The 19874-nt window shown below is 56.7% G+C and overlaps 2 protein-coding genes across 17 annotated transcripts in view; one reads left to right on the forward strand and one right to left on the reverse strand.

Moving 5' to 3' along the window:
* The window catches only part of LOC113931924 (nitric oxide synthase 1 adaptor protein), a 277773-nt gene that overhangs the window by 249833 nt on the left and 8066 nt on the right, over window positions 1-19874 (forward strand). For 11 of the 13 annotated variants that reach the window (XR_003522920.2, XM_027610134.2, XM_027610137.2 and 8 more), the window contains 5 exons: window positions 32-198; window positions 1543-1728; window positions 5389-5430; window positions 8685-8850; window positions 10243-10395. Coding sequence is in view for 12 of the 13 variants with exons in the window: in XM_027610134.2 (XP_027465935.1) it covers window positions 32-198; window positions 1543-1728; window positions 5389-5430; window positions 8685-8850; window positions 10243-10395 (714 nt within the window). In the remaining variant the exon portion in view is untranslated. Of the gene's footprint in view, window positions 1-31; window positions 199-1542; window positions 1729-5388; window positions 5431-8684; window positions 8851-10242; window positions 14583-19874 lie in introns of those variants that run through there. The other 2 variants (XM_027610140.2, XM_027610130.2) reach the window with 2 other exon arrangements.
* Window positions 16507-19289, reverse strand: SPATA46 (spermatogenesis associated 46). Of its 4 annotated transcripts, none has more exons than XM_027610142.1 (3): window positions 19138-19289; window positions 17788-17901; window positions 16507-17223 (listed from the first exon to the last, which is right to left on the reverse strand). In XM_027610142.1, exons 1-3 carry the CDS (start codon window positions 19238-19240, stop codon window positions 16697-16699), a joined length of 744 nt encoding a protein of 247 aa, XP_027465943.1. In that variant the 5' UTR covers window positions 19241-19289; the 3' UTR covers window positions 16507-16696. The 4 variants fall into 4 exon arrangements, with proteins under 4 accessions (XP_027465943.1, XP_027465942.1, XP_027465945.1 ...); XM_027610141.1 differs by having other exon boundaries at window positions 16513-17244; XM_027610144.1 differs by having other exon boundaries at window positions 16515-17223; window positions 18985-19273.

Raw genomic sequence — 19874 nt, forward strand, 5'->3', positions numbered from 1 at the left:
GCGCCCTGCCCTTCCCTCTGTCGCCCTGCAGGCCGCCAGCTCCCTGGAGCCGAGAGGGCCTCCACGGCCACCGCGGAGGAGACGGACATCGATGCAGTGGAGGTCCCGCTCGCGGGGAATGACGTCTTGGAATTCAGCCGAGGTGTGACAGACCTTGACGCTGTCAGGAAGGAAGGAGGCTCCCACCCGGACCCCAAGGTAGGCGGGAGGCGGCGCATCGCCCGGTCTGCGTGCACACGGCCTCCCAGAGCAACACGGGCTGTGGCCTCAGCCACTGTCAGAGTCACGTCCTCGCCCATGCGGGGTCAGCGTGGGTGACAGAGCAGGTTTCCTCTCCTCTGAGAGGGGCCAAGTGCCGATGCCGCTGGCTTACGCCTGACGAGCGTCGCCCTCCAGGGGCCCCGCGGCGCTTCCTGGCCGTGCTCCCTGGTGGTCCTGCCCCCCCCGTGGCTCCACATCCCAGCCTGGTGCCTGTGCAAAGCTAAACCTCACGCGCCACGACTGATCCCCAGAGTGGAGTTCGCTCGGGCGCCCTCCGCCTGCAGGTAGCGACTGCTGGGGCGCTCCCACACGCTGGTGCCGCTGAGGCTGGCGCTTGGCCCCTTGGGGGTTAGAACCTCGGGCATCATCAACTCTAGCCTCACGTCTTACAGCTGAGATGACGGGGCTCCCAAGGAGTTCCTGGTAGAAGCCAGACTGGGACGCTAAGAACTGGGGAGCACATTCCAACCTGAAGACACAAGGGAAAAGCCGGGAGGAGGAGGCTGAGAGGCAGGACTCCCCGCGTCCTGGCCACCTCGCCTTCCTGTCAGGCCTTGGCCCTTTCTGGTGCAGGTTGACGGGCGGCTCATTGGGAGAAGCCCGTCTCCAGTGTGGAGGGTGGTGCGGGTCCGTCGTCTGCCTGACCTTCTCCTGGCGTCATGTGCCCGCCGCAAACCGCCAGAGCCGTCAGTCAGTGGCTGCCTCCCTCCCTCCTGTCTGAGGAAGGGCCAGCAGCAGAACTCCCAGACACAAGACGTCTCTCCCTGAACTTGCTTTATGGGTCACATAAGCCGTCTTCGTGATGGTTCCCACCTGCCAGGAGGGAAGCCGAGGGGGACGGCACAGGAACCACGTTCGGCCTGCAGAGAGGGTCTGTCCAGACCAGCGGCTCTCCCTGCGAGGCAGGGCCGACTGGAGCAGCCCCTCTCATGCAGCCCTGGAGGAGGGAGCCCCGGGGACCCAGCAGAGTGAAGGTGGCAGCGTCCCTCTTCCCGGTCTCGTAACGGGGTGGTGGATGCTAGGCTCCCCAGAGATCAGCCCCCCGAAGTCCAGGTGTGGTTATTGTTGGACGCGGTATGAGAGGCCGGTACGCACCGTCTGCCTCCATCACGTTGGGTCAGTTACCGAGGGTTCCGGCAGCACTGCCTGCCTCGTGGCCCCGGCCCCGGGTCCTGTCCACACCTCCACTAGGAGCACAGCGTTTCACGCCGGCCGTGTCTGTGCCACGTGTCGGAGAGCGGCCACGGCCTGGGGTCACGCCCGTCTTGTCTTCTCCTCCAGGTCTCACCCCGCCCCCAGGAACCCATGCTGGCAGCCTCGCCCTCGCCCAGGATGCTCCTCCCCTCTTGCTCCTCGAAGCCCCCAGGCTGGGGCCCAGGGACGCCGCTGTCCAGCCAGCACCAGATGCAGCTTCTGCAGCAGCTCCTCCAGCAGCAGCAGACGCAGACGCAAGTGGCTGTGGCCCAGGTTCTCCTCCACCTCCTCCCTCCCTCTCAGGCTCCACTCTCATGGGCTTGACACGCCTTTCCTAGCAAGGGGCAAGGGGCAGGTGTAAAACCCAGGGAGCCATAAGGGATCGCTCACGCTGTTGGACCATTGCTTGTTGGAGCGGGGGGGATGCAGTCGGACTGGAAGAAAATGTTCTGGTTTCCCATGTATCCCCTGCTCTGAGCTGGGCTTGGCTGGCTTGGCTGGACATTGTTGGATTAAGGACTTGAACTCACCAAGGAACGAGATGCACCCAATTCTACCCTCCCCTTCCTGCCTCATTTTCCTGGCGTTTGGGGTGGGAAGGGATGCCTCTGGAGTCAGGACAGGTGTGACTTTGTGAAACTGATCTTGAAAGAGCTTGAAATACGACTTTGTGCAGAGACCACTGTGGCATCCTGCCTACCTTGTCCACACGGGTTCCCAGCCTCCATCAGCGCTCTGCTTCTTCCAGGCGGGATGTGACAGCATCCTGGCCTCGGAATTTGCTATAACAGGATCCAACTTATAGGACCTTACGGGCCATATTTGAGCCACGTGAGGATTGGCTTCGATCTCAGGAGGAAAGTGCTGTATGAGTCCCAAAAGCTTGTCAGGCTGCTGCCTTGTAGAGGAGGGGGAAGCCGGTTCCCCTTGCTGATTCTGGCAGGGATTCCTTCTGCTTGCTTTCCACGGAGGGCGTTATTGTCCACATCTTCCTTGGGACTCGTGCATCTGAACTTCATCTTCGCCGTAGCCGATCAGGGAGCAGTGAGGACGGGATCGCGCGCGAACCATTCATGGGCTGAATTCTGAGCCTGAGGGACGGGGTCAGGACCTGGGGGAGGGGAGGGGAGGAAAGAGCGAGGAGGGTGGGGGCTTCCAGGGCCGGAGGCTGGTGAGCCATCTAGAAAGGCAGCTCCATGTACTGGCCTTCTGGATTTGTGGGACCGTTTTCTGCATTCTAGAATGGCAGGGAGCAGACTTCTCTGGGGAGCGCTTATTGATCCCCGTTCTTTCTCCTGCTTACTCTTCTCATGACCCTTGGGTGGAGCGATCGCCCGGACAGAGCTGTCCTTTCCTGTATGTGCACCCTGAGAAAGCGCCGGCAGCCTGCCTGGAGCAGGATCTGCTGTGCCTTAGTTCTTGCGAAGACCTTCTAACATGGTCTCACACGGACGGGGCCTGAGGCGCCAGGCTCACAGAGGCCTTTTGCAGCCAGGTTGGAGAGCGTAGAATCGGTGAGGCACGGCTCCTAAATGACTTGAGCCTTTTAAGAAATTCTGACCATGAAACAAAAGGACGTGGTGTGCTAATGCTAGGCGTGTTCGCAGGTGTTTCCAGAACAGCAACAAAAAAGAAAGAATGCCGTTAATGGCATCTTACACGTTGTGGGGGGAAATCACTGCTCTTTGTCAAATAGCAGAATTCATCTCGTCTCCTTAATGGCCATGTGGCAGTCCCGAGAGTACCCTCCTCCCTGGGGTGCCGGCTGACAGGAGCACAAAGCCTGAGTGCCCCAGCGCAGGGCCATTCCACGACTCATATCATTTCCGAAAGTTTCCCCTTGAATACAAATCCATTCCCCAGCCGTAATACTTTTCTCTTTTGGCATATCAATTGCCAAGTAATTATTATTTATCTAAGAAAGGGCTTGATGCATATTCATGATGGATATTATCAGAGTCATTTGAATTTGAAGTCACTGCTAAATACTGAAGAGAGACGGTGCGCAGGTCTATAATCTGCACAAGAAGATTGTCGTGGCCGTCTTTGGAAGTGTTCGGTCCGCAAAGCCGCAAGACCCAGAATTTGTCACAGCTTTGCCACCGTCAGCATGAAACCCTAAGAGGGGTTCTCTGGAACAGAATCAGGCCTCTGTCTCAGTAGGATAGCCCTGCTCTGTCTTGATTGTCTCTCTCCTCGAGGACAGTGAGTCTCAGGGAGTCGGGGGGGGGGGGGGAAGGAAGAACACGGTGCTTGCGGTTCACTTCATGAACCCTTCTCCGTCCCAGCCTCTTCCACGGGCTGGGAGACTTGAGCCTCCGACTCTCGATCTGTGGACGGTGGTTGGTGGCGCCCTGGTTGGTGCTCGGTTCAGGCAGGGGCGTGACTGGGAGGCCAGCGTAGCGCATCAGTCCTGGGGCGATGATGGATAGGGTCGGGGACTTGCAGGATCGTCAGTCGGACAGGACCTCGAGGGCAGAGATCGCTTCTGGAACACACGCCTCTCCTGCTTTCTGCCATCCCCAGGAGCAGCTATGGGCAGACCCACAGGTGGCATCTCTCTCTGCTGTCCGGCTTTCGGCTCCTGTGTCCTCTGGCACACTCAGCCCTAAGCCCTTCTCCTGTTCCAGGTTTCTCTGTATGCTCCTCCTTCTCCCATTCTCTTTGTCGCACTTGATCCAAGGTCTTTTTATTAGTGTTCGTGTCTTTGGGTAACAACAATCATACAGGAGACAGAGGTGGATTAATAGGTCTTCTTGTCATCTTCCGTGCATTTAAAATAGATCAGCTCTGGCATACTTGGTTTCTCCGTGTGGTGGGATTGATCTCAGTGTCCGGCATGAGGCCAGCTTTCAGTCATCTTGTCAAACTCTATTGCCACCAAACTGCAAGATTTCTTCATCCCCATTAAACTGAATTCCAGTGGGCAGTGCTATGAGCTCAACACTGCAGGAGGGAATGCATTTTCCTTTCCTCTGGGAGCATCCAAGTCCTCCTGGGTAGAGCGAAGGTAGAGCTAAGGATACAGAGTGTCTTGCAAACAGGTGCACTCTTGGGGTCCCTTGTTGCATTATTTATGTACCCCTCCCCACCCCCATTTACTGTCATAGGCTATTCCCATTCTGCTGTTATCCTGGACCTGGGCTTAGATCTCTCTCCTTCTCAGCGTTCTACTTTGGTCTAAGACCTTGAGATCTCTCCCAGCCTCTCCCTAAATTGGTTCAGAGCTGGTCTAGAGGAGCCTGCCCTGGCCTTAGGGGTATAGGGGCAAAGGTGTTGCTCAACCACTCTTAAACATTTCTAGCTCTAGCTCAGACTTTAATGTGTCAACAGTGAATACCCAAGCCCCCTCTGACCACTTCCCCGACCCAGCATGAGGCTTGCCTGGCTGCCCCGGCTTCCTGTGTTGAGTTGGGCCAGAAGTTCAAGGGTGTGAATGACCGTATAGCCAAGCCTTGAGCCAGAGCTGAGTGGTCGCTGGCACCTGCATGGCCTTACGCTGGGCCCGTCAAGCTCCAGAATTGGCCTGGGCACCGCGGCTGACTGGCAGGAGTGAAGGAGACCGGATTCCTTCACGGCTTGCCAACTGCGGGCTCAGCCTGTGAGTGCACCACTGCTGTGTAGAGATCTCTCTTCTCCCCGCTGCTCCTTGCGCTTATCCTGAAACCAGTGATGGGTTACTTACGCTTCGCGATCGTGTGCGCTGTAGTTAGACGAACAGCCCTGAACACACTTCCGCACCCCACCTCCAGGCCCGAGACTTAGCTCTTGTCCCCCTGGCTTCTCCCAGTCGCCAGCACCCCGGGGGCCCTGCCTTATGCATGCTGAGACAGCGCCGCCTGCCTCCGCTTCTGTGTCTAGTTGGGGGGGGGGGGGGGCAAATTGCTCTGGTTCTCTCCACGCCATTTCCATGTGCCTGCTCCCTAACTTCAGCCTGGCCCTGCCCCCACTTCTCACGGAGGAGCTGGAGTCCAGGCAAGTAGGCTGGAGAACGAGCGGGCAGTGGTCTGGTGCCACCGGGTGGGCTGAGGGTGGGCGTCAGAGCCGGAGGCTGCAGGGTTGAGCTCCTCCACTCCGGCCGTGGCCTTGCCTCTGACCTCATCTGTGAGCGGGATGGTCCTTGCCGAAGCCCCCATAGCTCTGGAAAGCAGAAGCTAACTCGTACCTTCTCGGAAGTTAGTACGGCCTACTTTTGCAAAAGGGGTTTCGTTCTTTGAAAGAATGGCATGCCGAATCCAGTCACTGTCCCCTCTGGTAGGACAGGAGGGGGTGGTGTCTGCTCTTGTTTTAGGATTGAGGGAAGCAAGCACACAGAGGTAGAGCAGCCTGCCCAAGCCAAGGCTGAAAATAACGCTGCCTCATTTCCGTGCTTCCAAGGGCCAGACCTACATGTGCAAAACCCAGGGACTGTTATATTGCCCCCAATTTAAAACAGTCCAGGCCATTTTATCTCAGCCTGGCCTGGTGTGGGTTCTGCAGGGGCGCACACTGCCACAGAGAGTGGCTTGAGCCTCTTGCCTGCTGCCACTTTGGACGGCCGTAGAGGCAGAGGGGCTCGTTAGCCTGGCTTTAGGCAGCAGTGTGTGCTTTTGCCTTCCCGGGGTTCGAAAACACCTGAAATGTTATAACTCTGCATTTGCAAAGCTGAAATTCTGATTGATTCTGCAAAAGGAGCACTCAGACTCAGGAGCGTTTTCTCATGGCGCTTAGTGCCAGATAGAAACATTCGACTCAAGGGCCGACTTTTTTGTATTGATGGCAGTCTACCGTGGGGAACTTGATTACCTGCAAATGAAGCTCCCAATATCCCCCACCCCCCACCCCGGCTGCTGCAGGAGGGGACTCCTCTTGTGTCCCCAGTCCTAATTCTCTGATGTCAGAGTGGGAATCTAGGGATTTTCTTCCGTGAGCCTTTGACGAATGGCCCCTCGTGCTGGAATCCTACATTGCCTGAGCCTCTAGGCAGGCCCCTCAGTTGAGAGCTGGAGAAAGGGAGGTCCAGGTGGAAGGGAATGACCTACAGTTGCAGAGGGAGTCACCAACAGACTGGAACATTCCAGCTCCTGGTCTGGTGCTCTCAACTGGCCTATTCTATTGGGGTGTCCACATGCAAGATGCAAGGATCCGAGTCCATGGTGTGTGTGTCGGGAGCCCTCTGTAGATGCCAGTTAGCAGGAGATAGACTTCTCTGCTTTTTCTGCTTATAGGCATTGAAAATTTTGTTCCAAATTTCTTGCTAATGTTTCTGTTTCATTCCAAAGAAAATGGAAAATGGATAATTTACAATTCTGCCTGCTCAGTAGATTCCTTTCAATGATAGTCGTGATTGGAATCAGTTACATTACTCACAGATGGAAGGTGAAGGTTGGCCCCTCCCCGGGGGGCGGGGGGGGGACGCCATTTCTGGGGGCTTCCCACGGCAATTGTCCTGTTTCTCAGAACCAGCAAGATGGGGGGTGGGGGCGCATCTCAGGTGAAATAGCTCCATGTCTCAGTTTCCAAAGAAGATAAAGGCTTAACAGCCACCCATCATCAGATACCCAGATTAAAATATTGTTGTGGCTTCTTTCCCTCTTCTCAGCGCTCTCTAGATCTTTCCTTAGTTGATATGAGGCAGTAAATGAGGCTGATTTCTAAACCAAAATGTCAGTCGTGCCCTTAGCAGCACCTCATGGAGGACAGATTTACTTTAGATTCCTTAGGCATCCTCCCCCAGGGGCAAGAAAGGCCCAATCTTAGGAACCACTAATGGAAAGTGGCAACTAATCTCATTAGTGGCTCCCACTTAGAAGCAGAGCCCACTGCAAGGTCAGGTCCTCAAATCTGCCAGGAGGGAAGCAGCGGCCGCATCCGAGACTGTGGTTCTCCAAGTGCTGGCGGCTGCAAGGGGCAGACGCTGGGCTTGGCAGGTCCCTGGGCCAACCTTGGCCAGACTACAGGGTGGATACCATCTTTTACTCCCCGGTAAAATGTGCATCTCTTCGGAGCAAACGGCTCTTCAGAAATCCAGAGCATTTGTTGTCTGAACCAGAGAGTCAGCTAGGTCTTTGGCCCCTCTCCTTCCTTCCTCCTCTCCCAGCCTCCAGCTGACTCACCCCAGTCAGCCTGCCTCTGCCTTTGTCCACACCGTATTTTTCGTCCAAGGAAGGCTCTTTCCCGCAGGCTGCCTTGGTCCAGGCCAAATTCATTAGCTCCCTTTCTTCAGGGACCTTCCGAAACCCTCCACGGAGACCCCCCTTTATCCACCACTTAGTGCAGGAATCGCATGGGCGTGAACATGATTGTTGCCTTGTGACTCAGTTTCCTCAAGCCAGGCTCCTGATACAATCACCCCCCCCACCTCCTGCCGTGTTTTTTTCTCTCTACCCGATTACGCAGCAAGAACAGACCTCCCCCCCCGCACGGCCCCGAGCACGTTGGGTGCCATGTTGCCAGCTGCGTGCCTCCCCCCCGCCCGTGAGAGACAGTTAATGAGGGTCCCCCTCCTCCCACAGGGGGTGGCTCTGTAAACTGTGTGCTGCCACCCTTCCCGGCCTGTGGGAGGAGGCCCTGCTATGAACCAGTCAGCAAACGTTTGGCCCCTAGCACGTGTAAAGCACCGTCGTAGGTGCCACGGGAAACGAACGAAAAGGGGATGGACGGTCAGGCACGCCCAGAGGCGACAGGACAGACTTTACTATGAACCCCTCGAGAGTGAAGGGCCTCTGGGGGGCTTCCCGCTTCCCTTTACATGCGGGCACGAGGAAGGGGAGAGGAAAGGCCACGTCGGGGGTTGCCGTGACACTCTTCTAGGTAATGGGTCCGTATATCCGTTTCTGTTTTTCTCTTTTAAAAGATACGATGAGAAAAAGGTTCCTCCCTCCACGTGGCAGGAACACATTAGCTGTCAAGGAGCTCTCCTGACGGGGCTGGGGCGGAGGGGCTGAGGCTCGGCTCTTTTGTACCTCTCGCTCTGGGTGCTGGGCCCTGAGTGGTCGGTGAGCGACACACTGTGGCCCTCACTCAGGACATAGAGAGACACGCCCAGGGCCAAGCGACCCAGCTTCTTGTGGCTACTCCGAATTCCAAGCCCAGGTGCCCATTTTGCCCCAGAAGGGCCTCTTTATCTTGAGTTGAACATGGCAGGTGTCTCCGGTCCCAGCCGAACCCTGGTGACTCTTGGGTGTATTCATGTCCCTCTCTCCTCTCTGTCCTGCCTTCTCCCTGTCTTCTCCACCTCGTCTCTGTAGGTTCACTTGCTGAAGGACCAGCTGGCTGCCGAAGCGGCTGCGCGGCTGGAGGCCCAGGCCCGCGTGCACCAGCTCCTGCTGCAGAACAAGGACATGCTCCAACATATCTCTCTGCTGGTCAAGCAGGTGCAGGAGCTGGAGCTGAAGCTGTCAGGACAGAATGCTAGTAAGTGGGGGCCCTGCCCAGCCTCGCCTCCCTCCGTGGAGGCTCTGGAAAACACCCGTTCTTTTCCCTGAAGCTTTTGGTGGGGTTTTCTTAGACCCCTGCCCTGCGCTGGTGTTCTAGCAGAAAACAGAGGCGGCTCTGTTTGTCCCGTCCGTACGCTTCATGGAATTATGAAATGGCAGAGTCAGAGAGGATCTTGGCTCCTTCTAGTCCAGTGTCCAGACTTGACCTTGAATGTCCCTGGGAGTCACTGCCACGTGTTTATCCAGGCTCCTCTCGAAAGGGGCTCAGACACTCCACGTCCTAAGGCAGTCTATTTCTTTCTTTGTGGGCTTTTCCATTTGAAACATACTGAGCACCTGTTGTGTGGCACGTTGTCTGGGAGCTCGGTGGGAGTCTTCACACTGTACCGGAGTTTACCCTCCCCCGCGCCGTAGCATAGAACTCTGTAGCGTAGAACATGCTGGTAGCAGGTGTCTACTCTGCGGATAAGGCAGGAAAGAACTGGCCAGATAGCGCTGCTGATTCATGGCACAGGTTGCCTGGCGCCGGGCCTGAGATGCCCAGCTGACTCTGGGCTGGCCTTGGAGGTACTAGAAGACAGCACATCTCCAGGCCTTCCTCGTGCTGATTCGTGGCCTGGAAGTGTGCTCTATATGCATGCCGGTCACATAGCCACTGGCCATCGACCATGCCAGAAACCGTGATAGAATTTTACAGATATGATGTCATCTAATCTCTACAGCCATAGATGTTGTTATGCCCATTTTGTACACGAGACAGACTCCGATAGGTGAAGTCACTGGCTCAAGGTTACAGGACCAGCAAGGTGTGGAGCCAAGATTCCCGGGTCTGATTGCAAAACGAATGTATTTCCTAGGAGACCAGTAGTTCCCTCAGACTATCCCCTATAGCTTTTTTTAAAAAATGAATATTCGGGGCACCTGGGTGGCTCAGTCGTTGGATGTCTGCCTTCGGCTCGTGTCGTGATCCCAGGGTCCTGGGCTCGAGCCCCGTGTCAGGCTCCCTGCTCAGTGGAGGGCCTGCTTCTCCCTCTCCCTCTCCCACTCCCCCTGCTTGTGTTCCCTCTCTCGCTGTGTCTCTCTCTGTCAAATAAATAAAATCTTAAAAAAAAAGAAATGAATATTCCCGAGTCCAGCCTACAGAGGTCATGATCAGTAGGTCTGGGCAGGGCTGGGGCTCTTGCTAAAGTAGCACAAAGGTATAGATTGGGAACAGCCACTGCATTTCAGCACTGGAAGCCTCTCTGGGCTTCTGTCTCTGTTGACGGAGACGCCGCTCTGGCCCTCTCGGTTTGGACCCAGGTTTGGACCCAGCTCGTGTCCCCCCGCCTCGCTGACCTGGCCTCCTCTGCTCTTGTCCCCCTTCCAGTGGGCTCCCAGGACAGCTTGCTGGAGATCACCTTCCGCTCCGGAGGTCTGCCGGTGCTCTGCGACCCCACCACCCCGCAGCCGGAGGACCTGCCCTCGCCGCCCCCGGGTGCGGGCCTGGCCGAGCTGGCCCACCCGGCCGGCAGCCCCCTAGGTAGGCGCGACTGCCTGGTGAAGCTGGAGTGCTTCCGTTTCCTGCCGCCGCCCGCGGGCCCGCTACTGAGCGGCCTGGAGCTCCTCAAGTTCCGCGAGTCGGGCATCGCCTCGGAGTACGAGTCCAACACGGACGAGAGCGAGGAGCGCGACTCGTGGTCCCAGGAGGAGCTGCCACGCCTGCTGAACGTCCTGCCGAGGCAGGAGCTGGGCGACAGCCTGGACGATGAGATCGCCGTGTAGGGTGGGCCTGGCGCGGGGGCCGGAGGGACGCGGGGGGCCGGGGGCGGGGCCGGGCGCACCGCCGAGGATGCCCGCGCGGCGGAGGGCGGTGAGCACCCGGAGGACGAGCGACGTTGGCTCCAGCCAGGGGCCCCGGAGAGCCTGCGGTTTCAGGAGGGGATTAGGACTTTGCTTCGGAGGGTGCCAAGGGGGAGCCCTGGGACTCCCAGCGGTGAATGGGCCCTTCTCTCCCACTTGAGACTTGGGAGGGGAGGGCAGGGCCCTCCAGAGGCCCTCGCTTTGCGAGAGGGTCCTTCGTGGGGCCCACCAGGCTACCCGAGGACCTGCTGTGTGCGGGCTGTTTCGTCAGGCTCCTCTGTCCCGGCCCGGGACGCCCCGGTCGCCCCCTCCCGCCCCATCTTGTGGTCCCCAGGGCAAAGGAAAACCATCAGGTACCCGCTGAGGTCCTGTGTGTCTGGATATCCAGGATGCTACCAGTTGCCTAACCCTCCCCTGACCTTACGGAAGGAATTCCTTCTCTAGGCAGTTGTGGAGATGATAGATGCTGAATGCTCCGGGCGGTGAGGGACCGGCCGGTGCTTTCAGTAGGAGCGTGGAATTGGGATGTCACATCGGCTGAGCTTTCGGATGACTTGAATCTGGCCATTTTCTCCGGCTTCGGAGGGAGACTGGGATTTGAACGTTGGTCGGGGCCATGCAGTGAAAGGGGCCACAGATGACATAGGTTGGATTCCTCAGGGTGGGAGCCTTGCCCGCCTTCCTGCCTGCAAGCCCAGCCCCTCCGCCTGGAGGCTGGGAAGCTGCCTGCTTCTCTCCTCTGTGTCCTGCCTCAGGGGCCGTGCTGGCCAAGGCTTGTGTAGCACCCTCCCCTCTGAGAAAGCCCCTGAGCCCCCAGCCTTACCTCTCAACCCGTCCCCTCCACTGGGGTATTGGTCAGTTTTTACTGCAGAAAAAAACAAACGAGCGGGTAGCTGAGACTATTTCTTTCCACTCTTCGGAATCACTGCCACTTCAGTCAGGGACCACAGCCCTGTCCCTCCTTGACCCATCTGTGTGGGTGCGTGCCTCGAGCACATCTCCCATCTTTGACCATCCAGGCCTTGTCTAGAGATTCCCACCCGGTCCGGCGGGCTGACCGTGGCAGGGAGCCCACGCTCCCTTTGCCACAGGCCGTGAGTGGCTGTTAGCAGATTTAGAAATGCCTTGAGAGAGAGCTGAGCCATTGCTAGGGTCCTGTGTTTGGGGAAATAAGTCTTTATCCGGGACAACAAGCGACAGACCCAGACTGCAGTATTCTTTGAGGATTTGTTGGTAAGGATGGGGTTACCCAAAAAACAGAGTTCTTCAACCCCGACTTTGCTTTAAAATTTATATAAATGAGAGCGTAGCCCTTTTCTTAAAACAGCTGGGTTTCTTCTAGACTAGAAAGTCCAAATGAAAGGAAATACACGTAGCTTTATGGTGTAGCCTTTGTTGGCGCACCAGGGTATCGGCAGAAATGGGATGGGGTGGTGAACGGATGTGTGCGCGTGCATGTGTACGTACAGGCTTGTATACCCGTGTGAGGGAAGGTGAGTACGTGTGTGTGGGGGGGGGCTTGCGAGAAGTGACGAGAGACAAGAGAATGTGAATCTTCAGGGCGTTTGAACGACAGCAGAGTTGTGTTGTTTCCCTAACGTGTATTTAGTTGGAGAGGGGTGGTTCTGTTTATTTTGCTGTCTTTTCTGATCAACCATTGGATGGAAGTAGGTTCAGATACACCAGGAAGAACCAGGAAGCTGAGAGCCCCAAACACAGGGAGGGATGTCAGGAATCCGGTGTGGCGGAGCCTAGCCGGCTTCCCAGACCCTCACCTGGGTGTGGCCTCTCAGAGTGGTAGGATCTTCTTGAGTGTTCGGGGGGAGCGGAAGGTCTGGCTTCTCGAGGCCCGCTGCTTGTAAGCAGGAGCTGAGGGTGAAGCCAGGGGCCAGTGGATTGGGTTTGTGGCATGTGGCAGGAGAGGGAGGGCTGGGGCGGGGAATAGTTTCTGAAGGGTCTAGAGAAGCTTGCAGAGGGAACGAAGGGAGTTTAGGAGAGATTAAGGAATTTGAAGAGGCTAGTTGTCTGTACCCCTGACTCCGGACCCATCCAGGACCCTTGCCCTCGGATGCTCCACAGTGGTTTCCAGCTGCCCCAGCCCCAGCCTCCCCCAGAGGGGGCCTTCCCTGGAGTGCTGGTTTGCGTGTCGGCATCACCCCCGGTGTGACCCAGAGCAACGCACACCGGGGTGTGGAAATGGGGGACAAGATCGAAGGGCCTTGACGGGTCACCAGCCCCTGGGCAGGAAAGAGAACACCGCAGACCTGATTTCCCAGCGACGTCACCCTCCCGCTCCTCCCTCCTTGCTTCTTGCTGTGCTCACTCAGCTCCTGCCTCCCTCCTCTTTCCATCCTTCTGCTCTGCCCTGTCTAGAGGACAAGTGGACACCAGGGGGGCGCCTGCCTTATTGGTGCCTGCCTCAGCCTCCCCCCACACGCGGGCAGACTCCTGGGCACGTGAGGCTCTCCCAGGTGCAGAGCCAGCAAAGAATTTCTCTGCACAGAACGGACTGCGTGTTGGGGTGCAAATGATATCCCTTATATTCCTGCTTGTGTCAGCACTCTCTGTGAAGCCCCCTCCTAGCTTCCCTTCTCCCCGTGGCTTCTGTTCATGACTCGGGTTCCTCTGATTTCCTCTTTGCCTGACCGCCGCCTCTTACCGCACCGACCCCGAGCCTCTTCATCTGAAACTGTTGTGTCATTAACTCTGTTGGTTCAACTCTCTGGGACAAGAATCTGTTCATGTAAAGTGCACTTACTCCCTGGATGTCGTCACCAGTCTAGTGGCTTTTGCTAAATAAACCTTTCTTATTTCTAAAAGCTTTTCCTTGGTCTTTTCTTGCTGCTTCTCTTCCTCCTGCTCCCTGACTTGCCCTCACTTCCACCCCCCTTCCCAAGCCAGCGGCCATCAGCTCTGCGACGCACAGTTCTCAAGGGTTGTGGTGTTCGGAAAACAGAAGGCAGGGAGGTGGTGCCTTCAGGGGCGGTTTATCCAGACCAGCCTTGCTGATCAGATGGCTCAGCCGTGGTTCTCATCCGGGGATGATGTTGCTTCCGTGCGGGACATTGGGCAGTGCCTGGAGACGGTTTTGGTTTGTCCCAGCTGGGTGAAGGATGCTTTTGATACTTAGTGGGTAGAAGCCAGGGATGTTGCTAAACATCCTACAGTGCACAGGAGAGCGACCCCCCCTCCCCCGCCACAATAGAGAATCATTCTTCCCCAAATGTCAGAAGTCCTGAAGTTGAAAGGCCCCAGGCTGGTGCCCACTGTTCTAGACCCTCCCAGGCCCGGGTCATTTCACACTGCAGACATCACTGGCATATAAGCAAGTTTTGAGTGCCTGAAAAGGTACGACATCATAGATGTTTCCAGCTATAACTAAAATCATCTAGATCATAAAATTTCACTGACTCCCTTGACTAAATGTCTGAAACATGCAATGAGTAGGATTCCGAACAACTCTGTTCCTAAAATGTCTACCGCAGAATCAAAACAGGCCGGTCCCCACACCTGCCCGCAGGCATCATGGTGCCCTTGCCGCTCGGCTCAGCGGAGCGGCCCTGGCTCCAGGGCACTTGGCTTTCCTGCCAGGAGGCAACATGAAAGGGAAGAGGAAGGCTAGCGAAGGAAGAGCGTCAGAGAAACAGAAGCTGCAGGATCCCGGAAAGCCAACATCATGGAAACCAGACTAGTTTGGCCAGAATGTTTAGCCCTCTCGAAGGCAGAGGGCTTGCCGGGCCTGGTGCTTTGTCAGGCCCAGCCAGGTCTGCGGGCAGGTTGAGAGGGTCCGATCAACCAGCTTCACATGCCCTTTGCCCTTTTCTGAGTGATAGAACTGGGCCCCGTTTTTCTCATCTGTAAAATGGGGATAAAATAGACCAGATAAAGCGATAATGAAGAGTAAATGAGCTTGCATTTTACAAGCACCCAGCAGAGCGCCTGGCAGGGGCTCAGGGCACCATGGAGCTTACCTTCCACTTGATTTGGGGCGGGGGGATGTGCTCACGTGGTCCGTGCAGTTGTGGGCCGGGTGCGTTTTCTCTGTGCTGAAACTCTCCTCAGAACTCTGCACTGAGAAAGGTCCTGGGGGTCCCAATGATGCTATTAAATGTGTGAAAGGCGGAGAGCGCCCGTCCTCACACAAAACTCAAGCCCCTGCCAAGGCAGCAGTCGGCACGTGCTGTGGCCCTTCTGCCCAGACCCCGGCTGTGGGATGGCTTTCTGTCTTTTTTAAAATGTTCTGTGCCTGCGACACGGACGCCCTGGAGGAGGGAGTGTGGGTTGGGCAAAGGGTGTGAGGCCAGACAAGAGCTGATTCCTCCTGATTCTCCCACAGACCGAGGTAAGGCCACGAGGCCCCCACGTGAGCCCCTCCTTGTACCCCCTCCTCAAGGGCCCCACCGAGGGGACGCACGTGCACAGTGACACGCATAGGGGCAGGTCTTCAAGGGGGTAGGTGGCTTTTCCTTTTTGGGAAACAGGAAATCAGAATGAGGACACGTCTGCCTCCCCCCCCCGGGGGGGGGGGTCCAGGGAGTGACGTCAGAGCTGCCTAGAGAGACCACCCACCCCCGAGCGGACAGGCTGGGATCCTCAGTTTAAGTACATTCTTGGACTCTGGCTGCGTTGGCAGAGGGTGGGGAGAGAGCGAGTGGGGAAGGCTCTCTCGGCGTGGGACATGACAGGAGTTGAGGCCAGCCTCTCACGAAAGAACCACAGACGATGATTTGGCAGGACAGGGGTAAGCAGAAGCAGCTGTGCTAAACCGGAAAGCAGAGACCTTACTATAGGACCACTCGAAGGGCAAGGGGGAGTCTTCCCTTCCAGCCTGTTGGCCAACCGGCGGGGAGGCAGAGGTGAAGGGAGGGTTGAGGCTGGGCCCACCCCCCCCCCCAGAGGAGATGCCCCATGGCAGTGAGAGGGTCCCTGGGGCATTAGGGAGACGAAATGAGAGGTAAATAAGGCCTAAAAATAAGACCATTAAGCATTCAGCTCTTTTTTTTTTTTTTTTTTTTAAACCACATAATGGGTAAAACAGATGTCTTCCCTGCATCCCTGATGTTCAGCCATGTTTCTGGGCCGGAGTTGGTCGTGAGGCTTGCTCAGAAATGGGATGAACGTCGGGGTTGCCTGCTGGTGCATTACTTGGTAATGGGAAGCCGTGTTTTCACGTGTGTACCTGCCTACTTTGACATGACTCAACACAGCCAGGTAGAGCTGCCCCTGGGTCAGAAGCAAGGCTGGTGTGCTTCAGCAAGTGTGCCCCTTCCAAGTGAAGGGCTGTGGTGCACGGTGTGGGGGGTGGGCCCGGCCCTGTGCGCCTCTTTCCTGCCTTATGCGTGGGGGCATGCAGTCCTCCCTGTTCTACCCCTCAGGAGATCTAACACCCGAGAAGCTTCTCGAAGATGCGGGAAACCTCCCTGTGCCTGTGGGAAAGGATGTTCTTTCTCCTGCCCTCTGGGCGAGCCCTCCCCTCTGAGCGGGGTGTGGCAGGGACCGGTCACAGGGGGGACAACCAGGAAGCCAGCATCTTAAGAGCAGCGTTCTCATGCTTGCGCTGCCCCAGAATCACCCAGAAGGCTGCTGAGAACCCGGACTGCCGAGCTACCTGCCGAGTCTCTGATTCAGTGAACCTGAGATAGCATTTCTAGCCAATTCCCAGGGGATGCTGGCACGGCTGATCTGGGCACCTCACCTTGAAAAGCACCACCATAGAGGCTATTCTCAAACTTGACAAGGAGAGGGGAAGGGAAGGCGGGAGGGGCAGCAAGGGGGGACCTGCTGTTGCTAGGTAACCGTTCGCCAAAGGGGCACGGGATGGGGACCGGGAAGGACCGCGGGTGGATCAGGGTGACCTCGCACTTGACAGAAGGCTGTGGCTAACTTCGGTTTATTGACATCTCTCCGTAGACACAACTAGGCTTCAACCCCTCTTTCCCTGAGATGTCGGCTAACAGGACAGCTGCGGCCCTCCAGCTGGGCTACTTGAAGGCCTGGCAGCCGCCCGAGGAGAGCCTGTCTCCCGGCCGGGCCTTCTGCTCCTTGCCCCAGAGCGTTTTGAGCTTGCAGTAGTACACCTTGCAGCTGAAGCCCTCCCTGAAGCCCCCCTTGATGTGGCTCTTGAGGGAGTGCAGAGTGGGGTACATGCGGCAGCAGGCTGCACACTTGTAGCCGCTCTGCAGGGCCGGGTGCCACCTGGAGGCCGTGAGAATGTCCTGGGACGTGATGTAGTCCGTGGAGTCCAGGCCGGGCCGGGACTGCTTGGTAGCCTCTCGGGGGCAGGTGTTCTCCGGGGAGGAAGACGGTGAGCAGAGGCTCTCTGCCAAGTCCTCCGGAAGGCAGCTGTCCCCCCTGCCCTCGTCCCGCTGCACCGCTGGGAGGCTATAGGCCTCCAGGTGGCTCTCCTGGTCTGTGCACACAAAGTAGCTGTAAGGGGAGAACCAGGGCCGGTAGATGGTGCAGTTCCGCCTCAGCTGCTTCCCGTTCTGAGGGTCCCCCAAAATGCAGTCTGCGGAGGAAAGGGTGGGCTCTGAGCATGGAGAAGCAGAAAGGCAAGAGGTCAGGAGTCAGGCGTGGCCTCGGGGTCCCTCCCCGCCCCCCCCCTTGACTGCGGGACTGAGAGCAGGGGGGGAGTTGGGGTGGGGAGAGCCGCCTGAGGCCTGCCTTCCGGCTGCTCCCAAAAAGGGCAGTTTGATCTCAGGGGTGGAGACTCCACCGACATTCACTAAGCCTCAGCGTCGGCCGCGCTCCCTGCAGACACCTGGCCTCCGCCTCCTCTAAGGGTAGGTAGGTGGCTCCGCGAGCAGCCCGCCCTCTGGCTTCCCAGCGCCCCTTTTCCACCACCAATGGTAGTGGCCGCTTTTCCAGCCTCCCTGTCTGCCCACAACAACCCACGGGGGCGGAAGCTGCCGTTTCACCCCAGCTCAGGAGACCGGCCGGTGGGGGTCTCCTGAAGGAAGGACCAGGAAGGAGAGGGTGGGGGGTGGAAATGTTTTGCACCCTTCCCATCGGGGAGCAGCCTGTGCCCCTCTAGCTTCTCACAGGTGCCCGCCCAAGGCAGAGAAGGCCTCACCTGGAGAGAACCCCGTGTTCCGTACCCCAAGCCGGAAGGCGCTCCTGTGGTACTGGGCTGGCAGGGCCTGAGCTGGGCTGGCCCCCTCGGTGGGTAATGCAGTCTTTGCCATGTCTGGGTTATGGAAGAAACGCGCTGGTGAGCTGCGCAAAGTTGGGGGTCCTCTTGTTGACCACCGCCCCCCAACATACCTAGAGACTCTACCTTGGGACTTTATGACATTGCAAAGCTGAAGAAAAACAGTGCCCTCTTTTGCACCCAGATAAGCGGAACTATTCTGGGTGGCATCCTGGGGAATTCCAAAGGGGCATTTTCGTTGAGATCTGGGAAAGATTCTCTCCAAGGGAGAATTTTAGATGCAGACCAGATGAGAGCTTTCTGCCTGGCCCATCCTTCTCGTGTGTGTGTGTGTGTGTGTGTGCGTGTGCGTGTGTGTGCGCGCGCGCGCGCGCGCGCATGCTGCATTCCAGCCTCTGGGCTTGCTCTGGGATCCAGGGGAGGGAGGGAGTCTAGTCACGAACCACGTTGCTATCTTACATGGCCCCTTTGGGGATGAGAAGTCAGTTTCTCCAATTGAAACGTCTCCTGTCCACAGCCGGGGAGCGTTGAGGTGGACCCTAGCTGTGTGAACACTCTGATGACTGCTAACTCTCGGTTAAAAAAAAAAAAAAAAAGCCTGCCTCAAATCCCAGAGCGGGACCAGAGCTCAGTTTGGGAAACCACCGTATGAGGTGGTTTCCTACAGACACGTGGATATTTCGGAGAGCTAGCTCCTGCGTAGAGGAGCCTTCTCAAGCTTTAATGTGCACACTTCTCCAGGAACCACCTGGAGGCCTTGTTACCCACACAGGTTCTGATTCAGCAGGTCTGGGGGTAGCCTAGCCTGAGAGCCTGCATTGCTAACAAGCTCCCAGGTGAGGCCGATGTAGAGGCCCACAGACCACACTTGGAATAGCGAGTCCTCGGAGCATCTGCCTTGATTCCCTGCTATGCTCCTCAGGGACCCTGCCTCCTAGGTTCCTACTGAGGGGTTGGTGAGCCTGCCTCTTCTCCATCTTGTCCAACCAGGGCTAAAACTAGCCCCTATTCTACATAGACAGTCACCTGAGATTCTAGAGGAAAAAAAACAACTGGGTAACAAGTGTTTTCCCCCATCTTTCCCTTGCCAGAAATGAATAAACAGCAGGAACTACTTACCATGAATGCAGCATTTTGAAAAATTATTTTCTCCCCATGTATAATTTGACATTCTCACTAAATCGTAGTCCTGTAACATGATCTGGTAGAGTGCTCAATTAAAAGCTTCAAAAAAAACCACATTTTTGTGGCCCTAGTGGCACCAGAGTTTACCTGGCAAGCTGGTGGCACGTGAGGACATAATGTCGGGAAAAGTGCTCAGGGCTGAGGAAGATATTCGAGGTCCAGAAATGCTGAGGAGTGAGAAGTTCTCCATATTCTGACTACCGTAGGGTATGGAGATCACACATCTGCTCCCAAGAGGCTGGTTGGGTTGTCCAGACGATGAACATTCTGAGTACAGTTGACATCACAAGAAGGCCCCATGATTCCACTAGCTGGCCAGGCTGTCCCTTTCAAAGACTGATGGAGTCTCTTAAATTTTGGAAAGCTTTTTGGGGGCTTGTCATTCCTCATTGGCCTGCCTCGATTGAGAATGCCCAGGGGGAAGGAAGCCTATAAGCAGAGATGTGACCATGATGTAATCTGTTGACCCCGCTTTGGTGTCCTTTCTATGTCCTTGCTGACACACACACACACACACACACACACACACACACACACACACACACACACACACACACACACCCGGGGACACACACACACACACACACACACACACACACACACACACACACACACACACACACACACACCCGGGGACTTCTGACCTCTCTGAGTAAGCTTCTTGCTTGGCTTCTCCTTCATCTGCCTCGCCTCTGCCATCAGATGTTTTTGTTCTTTCCGCTTTGAAGTTTGGGGTATAATTTTTACGTTTTCTTTGGAAATCGTTTCAAAGTGACAAAAAGTTGCAAAACTAAAATCAGTTTCCGTGTATTCTGTATCCAGGT

This window comes from Zalophus californianus, chromosome 10 (genome assembly GCF_009762305.2).
Source record: "Zalophus californianus isolate mZalCal1 chromosome 10, mZalCal1.pri.v2, whole genome shotgun sequence".
In the NCBI taxonomy this organism is placed as follows: Eukaryota; Metazoa; Chordata; class Mammalia; order Carnivora; family Otariidae; genus Zalophus; species Zalophus californianus.